The sequence below is a fragment of the Hemibagrus wyckioides genome, linkage group LG04 (genome assembly GCF_019097595.1).
Source record: "Hemibagrus wyckioides isolate EC202008001 linkage group LG04, SWU_Hwy_1.0, whole genome shotgun sequence".
NCBI lineage: Eukaryota > Metazoa > Chordata > Actinopteri > Siluriformes > Bagridae > Hemibagrus > Hemibagrus wyckioides.
In genome coordinates, this window is record NC_080713.1 from 25,546,380 (window position 1) to 25,559,191 (window position 12,812).

General features: G+C 38.3%; 1 protein-coding gene across 1 annotated transcript; it reads right to left on the reverse strand.

The window, feature by feature from the left end:
* Positions 1-1,961: 1,961 nt before the first annotated feature.
* On the reverse strand, positions 1,962-10,517 carry lbhl (LBH regulator of WNT signaling pathway, like). Its single transcript, XM_058387209.1, has 4 exons — positions 10,334-10,517; positions 4,728-4,809; positions 3,846-4,122; positions 1,962-3,414 (listed from the first exon to the last, which is right to left on the reverse strand). The coding sequence occupies exons 1-4, from the start codon at positions 10,393-10,395 to the stop codon at positions 3,344-3,346; spliced, it is 492 nt and encodes a 163-aa protein (XP_058243192.1). The 5' UTR covers positions 10,396-10,517; the 3' UTR covers positions 1,962-3,343.
* Between the last annotated feature and the right edge of the window lie 2,295 nt (positions 10,518-12,812).

The following is a 12,812-nucleotide window of genomic DNA, read 5'->3' on the forward strand; positions in this document are numbered from 1 at the left end:
ATAGTTTCATTTAATGTTGTGGACCATAATAAATTAGTTCCTAGTATTATTTGTAGTACTGCAGTTAGAAACAGTCTTTCCTTCATCAGCTACTCAGGATGGCTTAATGGTTAGCATGTTTGCCTCCTACCTCGTACCTGTGTGTGTGGAGTTTGCATGTTTTACCTGTGCTTCAGGGGTTTCCTCCAGGTTCTCTAGTTTCCTCCACCAGTCTATAGACGTGTGTTGTAGCCTGATCGGCATCTCAATCTTTCTCTATTGTGTGTGTGTGTGTGTGAGTGTGTGTGTGTGTGTGTGTGTGTGTGTGTGTGGAGTATGCATTATCTCCCTGTGCTTCAGGGGTGTCCATCAGGTTCTCCAGATTCCTCCACCAGTCCAAAGACATGTGTTGTAGGAGGACTGGCATCTCTGTTGATTGTCTAATAGCCATCTCAATCTTTCTCTATTGTCTGGTGTGTGATAGATAGATAGATAGATAGATAGATAGATAGATAGATAGATAGATAGATAGATAGATAGATAGATAGATAGATAGATAGATAGATAGATAGATAGATACTTTATTCATCCCAGTGGGAAATTTACAACTTCCAGCAGTATCCACAAACATAGACATAGGTAATAAGATAATAAACACTACAAAAATACTAAATACTAAAAATTTAAAGGTACTAAAAAAACTTACAGGTGTGTGTGTGTGTGTGTGTGTGTGTGTGCAGGATGTCCTCTGCCAGATGTCCTCTGTCCACTGCAATAAGCTCCAGCTCCGCTGCTATCCATTTATTATCAGTCTTATTTTAGGAGTCTGTTATATTAAGTTCCTGTTAACGAGCTCTTACTATAGAAACGTTAACATATTAGGAAGAGAGCAAATGTGAAGATTAATAAAATAAAATAAAAAAGTATCAGAACCTTCTGACCAATCAGAATGGAGAATTCAAGGCATGATATAAGGTAAATTATGGAGTCGATCATGAAATCTGGGTTTAAATGCTGTACACTGTGTATAGTGTTAATAAAATAAAATGTGTTGAGTTTGTTATGAGTGAACGAGTGTAAGATGTGGCTGGAGGCTTAAACGAGCTGAAATTCTTGAGCAACATACCAGTGGTTTTAAAATAGCATAGTTTCAACCCAAATTTGCTGACTGTACTTTGCGGTTTGTCACATGATGAGGACAAATCATGAAAAGAGAGTCATACATTAAAAGCCAGAATTTTGTTAGCAATGATGTTTTAATTGATTATTAATTAATACATAAACAGTGTGATGAAATCATGTGATTGATTCTATTCAGTTCCAGTTTCTCATCGTCGTGACTATTTTACCACAGGTCAATGTTTCTCAAAAACCAGTTCAGCTGTCTAAGTTTCAGCCACAGTGGAGGTCAAGTTTACCATCATTTCGAGGAGCACAGAACATAATAAAGTGCTGCACCCTTTCACACACACTTAATAAAGCCCTTAGGCACATAAACAACTTGTAAACACAATATCATACCAGGAGAACAAATAAGCAAAGGAAAGCCTGGGTTCTTCTGGATTTTTCGGAATACCTTAGACATATTGCATATATTGCACTAATTAGATGCAATTGTACACTTTATTCAGTCGTCACACTCTTCTGCCACTGATCCATATCCATAAATATATTCTTTTATATTTTCTAAATATTTTTCCCATTTGTTTGCATGGATAATTGTATTTCTATTTTTTATTGCAACTATTTTTATTTATTTATTTTTATTTATTTATTTATTTATTTATTTTATTTTTATTTTTTTTAATTCTCTTTTTTTTTTATCACAGACGGTCACTATTTGTCATCCTGTGTATAGTTGCTTGTGTGACAAATAAAATACAAATCTGTATATACACAGTAAAACTATTTTGTTTTACTAACACTTTTTATACTTTTTTAATACTAGTTTTATTAAATGTTCATAACAATTCTATGATGATTATTTTTCAAACAAAAACGCCACATTATACAGATTCTTTGGCTGGATCATTTATTTATTTCTTTTTCTTTCTTTTTTTTTTGTCCATTGATAGTAGCAAAAGAAACCCAAGTGTAAGGAACAGCTGTAGGAAGCTCAATCATGCTACTGTACTGTAGCTAGCAATCATTTTGCAAGCTATTAGCAGATTAACTAGCAATTATTAGTTGACTAGCATCATATATATCTTAAACTGCATGATTTACCTGATGGTCTGATGGTAATTAACACACAGACATTTTTGCCTAGCTACACTATATTGGCAAAAGTATTGGGACACCCCTCCAAATCATTGAATTCAGGTGTTGCTTTTCAGGGGTTGATCTCTGCCCCTTAGTTCCAGTGAAAAGATCTCTTAATGCTTCAGCTTCATACCAAGACATTTTGGACAATTTCATGCTCCCAACTTTATGGGAACAGTTTGGGGATGACCCCTTCCTGTTCCAACCAGTGCACAAAGCAAGGTCCATAAAGACATGGAGTCCGGACCTCAACCTGATAGAACACCTTTGGGATGAATTAGAGCGGAGACTGTGAGCCAGACCTTCTCGTCCAACATCAGTGCCTGACCTCACGAATGTGCTTCTAGTGGAATGGTCAAAAATTCCCATAAACACACTCCTAAACCTTGTGGAAAGCCTTCCCAGAAGAGTTGAAGCAGTTATAGCTGCAAAGGGCGGGACAACTCCATATTACATTCATGTGCATGTAAGGCCGGACGTCCCAAAACTTTTGCCAATATAATGTACTTACATAGGTACTTAGCTAGTTCTTGTCTTTATATTGAGTTCAAATATTATTTATTTTACTTTTTAATGAAGCTAAATTCCTAATTAGGGCTGTAAATTATTTACAGAAACAGCTAGTCAGTCGTGTCTAGCTAGCTACAATTAGCATGGTTGATCTCCCTCTTAACTGTAAACTAAGCAACTGTAACTTGTGTTCCTTTTGTGGCAGTTATTTTACCATGTCTTTGCTACTGTCTGGGAAAAAGCAAGCAAGTTATTTATATCCTATTTACTAAGACAATTGACTAAGTGATTTTCTGCATCAGAAATGACAGATTAAAAAGGTCAGTGAAAGAGGAACAGGAAATGCAAGTTGCGGTGATGCTCACAACAATGAAAACTGTTGGCACAGAATGTGCAGTTTACTGACACACGAGCAGGATAACTGATGTCATAGAAGGCTTGCATTAGTTCCTCGTTCCAGTCAGCACTGTTCATTGCATGGCCTGGGTGCAGATTGAGTCCTGCTTTAAAAAATTTCTTAAACAAAAAGTTCTTTAAATTGGACCAAATGCACTCTCTTGATCAGGGGCAGCACTGAGGGTGGTGTGGATGTTCAGTTTAGCGCAGGAGCATTCTCAGGAAGAAGAGTTGGGGTGTTATCTCTGAAATCATCTGTCTGGAGCTCTGTTAAGAGAAGCAAAGAAGAACAGAAGTCAAAAGAAGAGCAAAACTTTTTTGGTTTGTTTGTTTTTGCGATTTTAGTGTGAATACGGGACTGACCACAGACATAGTTTACTCTTTTTTATTTTCTTTACCAAATGTAATTGTTATTATTACAATAATTAATGTTATTTAACAGGTAAAGTTGTTAAGGCTCTGGGTTATTGATCCGGAGGTTGGGGTTTAAGCCCCAGTGCCACTGCTGGGCCCCTGAACAAGGCCCCTAACCATCTCTGCTCCAGGGGCACTGCATCATCTTTGACCCTATGCTTTGAACCTAACCTCCAAAGTTAACTAATGTGGAGAAAGATTTAATTACTAATATCATTACGATAATAAACAGACATTATTGTGCTGTAATGTATATGTGTGCTGTAATGTAATGTCAAACACACCCAACAGCGAGGTGCTTGGCTGATGGTTGATGATGATGGATTCATCTTCATCCTCCTCCCCCCAGTCAGCAATGTTAGCTGGTGGAATGCACTGCTCCAAAAACAGGTCTTCATCCTCAGAGTCTTCCTGCTCTGGAGGCCAGCGCAACTCGCCGCTCTCCACCTCGCTGATGTCCGTCGGCTCGACCACGATGGAGGGCAGACGCTGTTTCCCCTGAGGGACACATCCCAGAGTTCCCTCTGGATGCAGCACCACCTCTACCGGGTCTGGAAAGATCTGCAGAGAAAAGAGAGAGAGAGAGAGAGAGACAGAGAGAGAGAGACAGAGACAGAGAGACAGACAAGCAGAGTGACAAAGAGGGGGGATTGAGAAACTGATGTTATGTAAGAAGGTGGCAAGAGATAGCAAAATTATTCTTTTTAAAATCCTAACAGATAGATAGATAGATAGATAGATAGATAGATAGATAGATAGATAGATAGATAGATAGACAGACAGACAGACAGACAGACAGACAGACAGACAGACAGATAGATAGATAGATAGATAGATAGATAGATAGATAGATAGATAGACAGTTAGATAGATAGATAGATAGATAGATAGATAGATAGATAGATAGATAGATAGATAGATAGATAGATAGATAGATAGATAGATAGATAGATAGATAGATGTTCCTGACTTTGGATTCACTATAACTAACTTGCCCAGGATAAAGCAGTTCCTGAAGATGAATGAATAAATAAACAGTATTTGGTCATCTGGTGATTGGAACTAAATGTTCTTTGCTTCTGCGTTAAGGTATAAAAATCTTTGCATGTTTGTTGTCTTTAATTATATTTTTTTTTCCTTTGTGTACTCCATACTGTAATATTTACCTGAAAAGGCAGTTTGTCCCTTTTTTTCTGCAGTGGGATTTCATACATGACCGAGTCCTGGGTTCTAACATCCTCCACACATCTGTTTAAAAAAAGAAAAAGAAAAAGAAGAAGGATTTCAGAAGAACGTGATGGCTGAGTTAAAAAAAACCCACTTACATGCAGAGGTTGCGTGATCACAAACACAGAAGTCTTGCACAACTCGAAGCTACATTACTGTTATGACTTGCTTCCTGTCTGGTAGTGTGAATGCAGGACATCCAGAATTGTACTGTTAAACTAAACAGAGTTCCTCAGCGGATCCACTCTATCATTACTTTTCCCAGTGTGGAAAATATTCTCAGCTCAGCCTGTGATTGGCTGCAGTGTCTATCCATCAAACTCAAGAATCAGAGCCCTCGCTGGTCATAGACGATGAATCTGATACGTTAATCTGTCTGCAGTCCCACTTTCTGTTCATGTGCCTGTTGTGTGCAGGCAGGATTACGCCGCTTAGATTACTCGTTTAAGACTTGAGCGTATCTGAACGGATTACACTCTCCTACAGTCGTTTTTTTCTACACTTCATTTCCACTGAGAGATCTGATGCTTGCAAAGACAGAATAAACAACTAATTTGACTGTAACAGTTTTAGTGATGAGTCAACACCATTAGTGATGAGTCCATGGCTATGAATACATCACTTTAAATTGATTTGTTGGGAAAGGAGAATAAATGTAAATCTGCACTTGACTACATTATCCATCATTTCCCTGCATGCCACAGTCTCAATGAGCACTCACACCAGTTTCCCCTAATCAGCATGTCATGCTTTTGTTGATGTCATGCCTTGTTTCTCGCTTTACCTCCCATAGCTCATAGTCACTCATTTTGGTTTGTCTTCGAAGTTTGTTCCTTCGCCTTTTCACTTCCCTGACATCTGTTTTCATTCCCACTTCAATAATCAACCAGGGAGTCTATCAAAGTCTCCACTTTTATTAGCTAATGTCTCAAGCCCTGTAGCTAGTCTCTGGTCTGATGAGGCGCCTTTAGCTAAATATAATATATATAATATAGCTCACATAAATAAATGGATGTAACTCAGTAAATAGGATCTGCTACAAAAGCTGAGCTGGACCATGGTTAGAAAAATGGAGCCACCAGTTTTCATTTATAAGTGAACTAGTTAATTGGTTCTAGGGTCTGGATCATGAACCAGTGGTCCCTTTAACAGAGATTTGGACCCACATAATTTTCCATCAGATCATAGTGAGGGGAGAATTACAAACCAGGATTTTCTGTTCTTTTCCCTCTAATTTTCTCTCGCTAATTCCTATTCAACCTTCAAACAAATGGTACCAACGTTTTGCTAGTCATGCTACCTCACTGGGCGGTGTAACACACTTCATGAAAAACTCATCTTCCCCTTTTCTCGTACATGCTAGTATCACATCACTGTGACAGAAAAGAGACTCATGCCATCCCTCTCACCCCGTGACCATGCAAACCTCTGTATGTTTCCTTGACCTCTGTTGGGATTTGAGCTCACGGTTTTCTGATGACAAAGTTCTCTCTCGTACCACTCAGGAGCAGGGGTTTGTTTTTTCTTCCATTTTGTTATGACTTTTAAGATGAACTTGCTTATAATCAGCCATCGAACTCGTATTATATACACCCTTAACCTTTCTGTGACCTTTCTGATCTTAGAGAAATGTTCTAGATCTGACACTTAAACATCATCCAGTAATAAAAAACGAAATTTCCACTTATGCAGTGGAAATTTCCACTTTTGCAGTGGAAATTTGCATTTTTGTCACTGAATAATCTTTAAATCCAAAGATATATCTGTGAATATTCCAGTGAATTGATGTTATCATTTTACATGGGTGTGGAAATTATGAGTACAACGGTAACCACAGTGGAGAGGAAACCAATTCGCAAATGAAAAAAATGTAGGCGCTGATTTCTAAAACGTTTTTGATTATGATTATCACCGTGAGGTGTTCCTTGTATTAAATACATTACTGACAATGTTATTAGAATGTATAAGAACAATTATTAATATCGCTAGTTAGTCTTCTGTCTTCTGTCTTCTTCTTAACACTTACATTTATAATTAGTCAATTGTGCACTTGCTGGTTTTGTTCAGTTGGAAATCAGTGAGAAAAACTGCCTGACTGCATGGTTTCAAAGAAATTCTATTAATAACAGTCAGAGTCTGATAAGAGTCTAATATTAAGTCTTCCTGACCAAACAAAACAGGTTAATAGAAAAATATCAACTCTGACATGTGTATTTATCTGAAAGTATGTGTTAGTTTAGTGGTTAAAGCGTTGGACTGTTGATCAGATGGTTGTGAGTTTGAATCCCAGGTCCACCAAGCTGCCATTTCTGGGCTCCTGATCAAGGCCTGTAACCCTCAGCTGTATAAAATGAGATAAATTTTAAGCTGCTCTGGATAAGGAGCAGGACAAATGCTATAAATGTAAATTCTAAATACACAAATAGACTGAAGAAGCAAAAAAAAAAGCAAATTATCCGAATGAGTCTTTCATAAGTATTTACCCCCTTCATCATTATGTAGTGTTACTGCCAAGAACTAACAATTAACTGACTTAATTAACAATACCTCAGTCAAGCTTGCTAAAAGAACTGCATCTGATCAGGACATTTCTTTTGTTATGGATCTGATTGTGTCACTTTATTTTAGGGCAGTTGTGGCTCAAGTGGTTAAGGCTGTGGCTTGTTGATCAGAAGATTATGGTTTAAGCCCCAGCACTACCAAGCTCTACTACTGGGTAATTGAGCAAGGCCCTTAACCCTCTCTGGTCCAGGGGTGCTGCATCATAGCTGCCCCTGTGCTCTGACCACAACTTCCTCAGCTGGTATATATGAAGAAAAGAATTCCACTGTGCTGTAATGTATTCATGGTGATCATAAAGTCTTCTTTCCCCTTAGCAGGCTAAAAAATAAAAGGTCAGCTCTTTTTGTTTTAAATTTCTTTCCAATCCAAATCCAGTTCACAAGACAGCATTATGAGCTCAGGTTACTGCCTGTGCAGAGATTCTCCCCAACTTCACATGGATTTCCTCTGGGTTCTCTTCCCACCACTGTCCAAAAACTTCCAGGTAAGCCAATTTCTACGCTGCATCACTCTTAGTGTGTGAAAGCGAGTGCAGGGTGCCCTGCGATGGACTGTGATTTCTCCCAGCTCAGCAGTCTGCTGTGCTGAAAATCAGAAAAATGATGAACACGAAGAAATGTGAACAGATTCATCATGCGAATGGAAAAAGCTTCTTTTAACACGATAACGGCTTTCTGACTTACAGCAAACATGATTAAGACCTCCTTAGAGTGGAAGACAGATGAGAGAATTACGGCAGAATCAACAACCACAGACTCATGGGGCTTTCCTGTTTTTCTTCCTGTGTTAAGAAAAGGTGCCAGCTATCACCCTGAAAGTTCTTCAAGTTTGACTCTGAACTACTGAACCGTGAACCGTCTATTTGACAATTTTCGATTTTTAACTTTCCTTACTTTCTTTACTGTATTTTAATCTTTCTGCACATGCTCACATCAGATTTTGGAAATGCTACAACCAATAATTATGTAAATATCCATCCATCCATCGTCTATACCCGATTTATTCCTAATGCCCGATATATTCCTACATGTTTTTGGACTGTGGGAGTAACCCGGAGTACTGGAGTAAACTCCACACAGAAAGGCCCCTGCCTGTTCGAACCCGGGATTAGAACCCAGGACCTTCTTGCTGTGAGTCAACAGTGCTGACCACTTTTGACAAGTGCCAGAAAAATTAGAAGTTGAAAAACACACAGCATTTTTCAGGTAATTAGACAGCATTTTTATTTTTGAATAGATGTCTTCATTTGCACCTCAGTACACACTGCTCTCAATGTGGACATCATTACAGAACTGCCTAGTCATATAGGATGTAAAAAAAAATAGAAGAAGAAAGGAAGAAGGTTATCAGTATGTTCAATCTACCACCAACTCCAACTGCAACCCAAGTGTAAATAGAACCTCCTACTTTTATCATCACATAAAATGAATAAAATCTAGTTAAAACATTTCCATAGATTTTACTGCAATTCATTTTAAAAAGAACTGTAGTTATTTAGGATCAGTGTACACTTCTTTAGGGTTTTTTAAGAGCTTTGTACTTAGTCTCACTTCAACTTTCTCTAATAGCAACTTCTATATTGGGTTTATTTATTTCCTTCATTTCATTTACTGTAAAATATAAATATAATACATTTATATACACCTGAAAATGAATAATCACCTTGTGATCATAAGCATCATCACACGTCAGGCTTTCGGAGGTAAATCTAGCGGCTGGTATTTATAGAGTTTCCTGTCTAATTCTGTTTAGGTCTGTTTCACAATGGCACTAAATTAACATGATATTTCTCTTCATGAGGAAAACAGGCTAGCAACTGAACCATCTTTACCTTGACTGACTGCATTAGAGCCATGTTTGTTAAACTGGCTTCTTATTCGTCTAAGATGCTATTAATAAAATTATGATCCTTTTTAGATGTCAAAGTATGCTATAGACAGAAAAACGCCCACCAAAGGCTGATTTTTTCTACCAGAGAAGGAAAATGCCGTCGGCCGTCTGTTGTCTTTCTTAGACGAACACAGACATACACAAACCGGCTAGTGTCTCTGTGATTGATGAGAGAGAGAGAGAGAGAGAGAGAGAGAGAGGGAGAGGCTTTATCAATAATCTCACAATAATAAACATTAGATAACGTCAGCTATATTCAACATTTTGTGTTTTCCAGATTCGTTAAAGCCTTAAACTTTCTTTAAAACCAAATTCTTCAAACTTTGAAAATATCAGTAAGGCAAACCAGCATGTCCTTTGTATGTCACGTGTATCACACGACCCTCTGCCTACAGAGCTGGAGTAAAGAGCTGGGTTTAATCCTGCCTTGTCCTCCTGCTGTTACTGCCAAAGTCATTAATGAGCTCAAGCATCACACACACACACACACACAAACACGTAAACACACCACACACAACCATAAGCACATAGCCTACATAGTCATGTTCGGTTAGTAGCTACATAGAATTGTATTGGCAAAAGTATTGGCACCCGTAATATCCGTCTATTTTTGATTTCCCCCTAATTTTGTGTAACCCAGATTTGCTTATTTGCCCATTTTTGGATATCCAGGTTTAAAATACCATCATTTCAAATAAATATATGGAGTGTCTTGAACCAGGAACTGGTTTAGAGGCTGAATAACAAAAAGTTTGATTGGTCAAAAGGGTGTGAAAATCATTCATCGTCCAACTAACCTCGGTCTTAAAAACAAACAGTGAATAAATAAAATGCAAAAAAATAAATAAATAAAATACTGTTGCTGGTTAATAATGCAAAAAATAAATAAATAAATACTGCAAAACTGTGAGGCTACAAGTGAATCCGCAATTGTGATTTTTTCTCTGTTCAGCTGTGGATCTTTGCAACAAGATGTAATTTAAAGTCTTAATTCAATCTATTAAATAATTTCTAAATGAATACTTAAAATGTAAGCTTGTATCTCTCTCTCTCTCTCTCTCTCTCTCTCTCCTGAATCTCAGTGATGTCCTACCCTTGTGTGGAGATACAGGCATCCTCTGCGCTGCTGCTGTGCTCCATGCAGGGTTTGTTCATCCAGCTAATAAGAAAAAAGTTTTCACAGATCTTCAGGCCCTGCTGAGGAGCTTAAACTCTGCTCGATTCTAGACCTCTGGTGATCCGTGCAGGTGGGAGATGAAGCTGAGACGTGAGGATCAACAGAATCCTGAGACGTGACCTGCAGCCACCACTTTCACAATATTCCTAGAGTCTCTTCCCAAAGAGAAAAGCAGCCTGCTCATCTTCAAATGTACAAACTCTGACACTTTTTTCCGTTCATCTGTCTCTCTCGAGTCCTCTCCCTCTCTCTCTGGTCTGTCTAACTCTCTCTCTATCCCAGCAGAAGGACGCTGTAGAGGAGCGGGATTAGTGGCAGAGCTGATTAGAGATGTGAAGAGATGATTATCGGAGCTGTGCTGCAGTGCTGGTGGTGTACGGTTCGGCCAGCTGTACTGACTTCTGGAGGAACTTCATCTCTGATTCTACTTTTCACTCCAACAAGGAACTGGATATAAATTTGTACAGAATTTTGTTCTCTGGCGCATGTAACGTGACATTTGTAAAAATCCAAGCAGTTTGCAAAAAGCATGCATACTTTATCCTATGAGATCTTAGGTTTTTCTGAAAATTTACACTATTGTGATTCAGCTTCAAACTGTATCATAGGTGATGAGTTCCTGCAAATTTTTATATTTAATTCAACCATTAAAAAATAAATAAATTGCCTTTATTTGTCACATATACATTACTGCACAGTGAAATCCTTTTCTTCACATATCCCATCCTTGGAGGTTGGGGTCAGAGCACAGGGTCAGCTATGATACAGCACCCCTGGAGGAGAGAGGGTTAAGGACCTTGCTCAAGTGGCAACTTGGCAAGGCTGGGGCTTGAAGCCCCAATCACCCAGTCAATGAACCAGAGCCTTAACCACTTGAGCCACCACCGCTTGATTGTTTCACTCACACACAAATTTAGTGAATTTTCTTTTCAAACCCAGTCAGTTTTTATATCTATTAACTACAAAGCAATCTACAACAAATTCATAACATAAAATAAAATCAGACTAGCTATTTAATTAGGACAAAAGTAATGGCACTGTGTTAGTTTGTGTCTATGGGAGCTGGCAAGCTGCAGTGGCTGAGCTGCATTACTGGAAAACTTATCATGTCGTATTTAAGAGGCAAGATATGGCATGAGGCTTTATTATTTAGTTGTCAGTTTGGCTGTAATGGATTGTGTTTCACTTAAATGCAAATCATCTGTACCATGGACATATTCGGTAATTTCCAGGTGATTGGATATATATATTTAAATATGAGTATAAAGAAAATCAAGGTTACAGATCTGGTACGAGATCAAGAGACCCACTGATTCTAACGTTTTCCTGTATGACTCCTGTGACTCAACTATTTGTGCTCAAAAATCACAAAATTAAGCACCAGACTGAACCTTTATTAGACACAAACAAACATAAACTTACTTGAATTTTGTTAAGGGGGCTGGTTCTAATCTTAGACGGGAAGCTAACATCTAATATTTTGTCAATACATGAACAATGCATTATATCAAATGTCTCATCAGCTGCATTTAGTGAGTTCACATTTTTGATATGTTTCACATTTGTAATGCTGTTCTGGCTTCATAACGTTGTTTCCTCAATCGTTTAAATCTGATCTGGATGGCAACAATCCATACCTTGAATCCTTTTTATTCTTAAAGTCAGGGATGGAGAAGCTTAGTCATGCTTGCACACATTTATACCGACTGTCCCTGTTTCGTCTGACAAAGAGCTGACAAGATAAAGATGTGTGATTCTCTGCTTAGGAGATATGATATAAAGCAGACTTCTCAGGCTTACACTAACAGTGAAGTAGCTTTAGCCAACATGATTTAAATCCTTAACGTCCTTTATCTGTTGTCCTGCAAGCACTCACGTGCCAGATTCACTATAGGAAAGTGTGTCAGGGCTTGTGAGAGGAAGCGCACTGATCACAGCTCCTATAGGCTAAACAGATTGAAGGATTTATGAAGCTGAATTGAATCACTTGGTGTTACGGGGCATGGAAAGTAATACAGTGGAAACCAAATGTATACAAGCTTTAAAATACAGGATGTAGTCTCGCCTCACACCCAGTGCTCCTGAGATAAGCTCCGGATCCACTATAACCGAGATAAAGCACTTAGTAATGAGGAATGAACAGAAGAATCATCAGATTATCTTGAGATATGTTGACACGTAATAGTACATAATCAGAACATAATCTCTGAGGTTCATCCTGAGGTAAATACCACATGAGCTCATGATATAAATAGGAAACTGGGTTTCTTACAGACACAGAAGCATTTACATAGCTGATGGAGCTTGTTTATCTGGACACAGTGTGTACAATGCTGTCCACTACCCCCACGTTTATTAAGTGCCCACCTGTTACTCTTTTAGTGTGGGTGTGTAA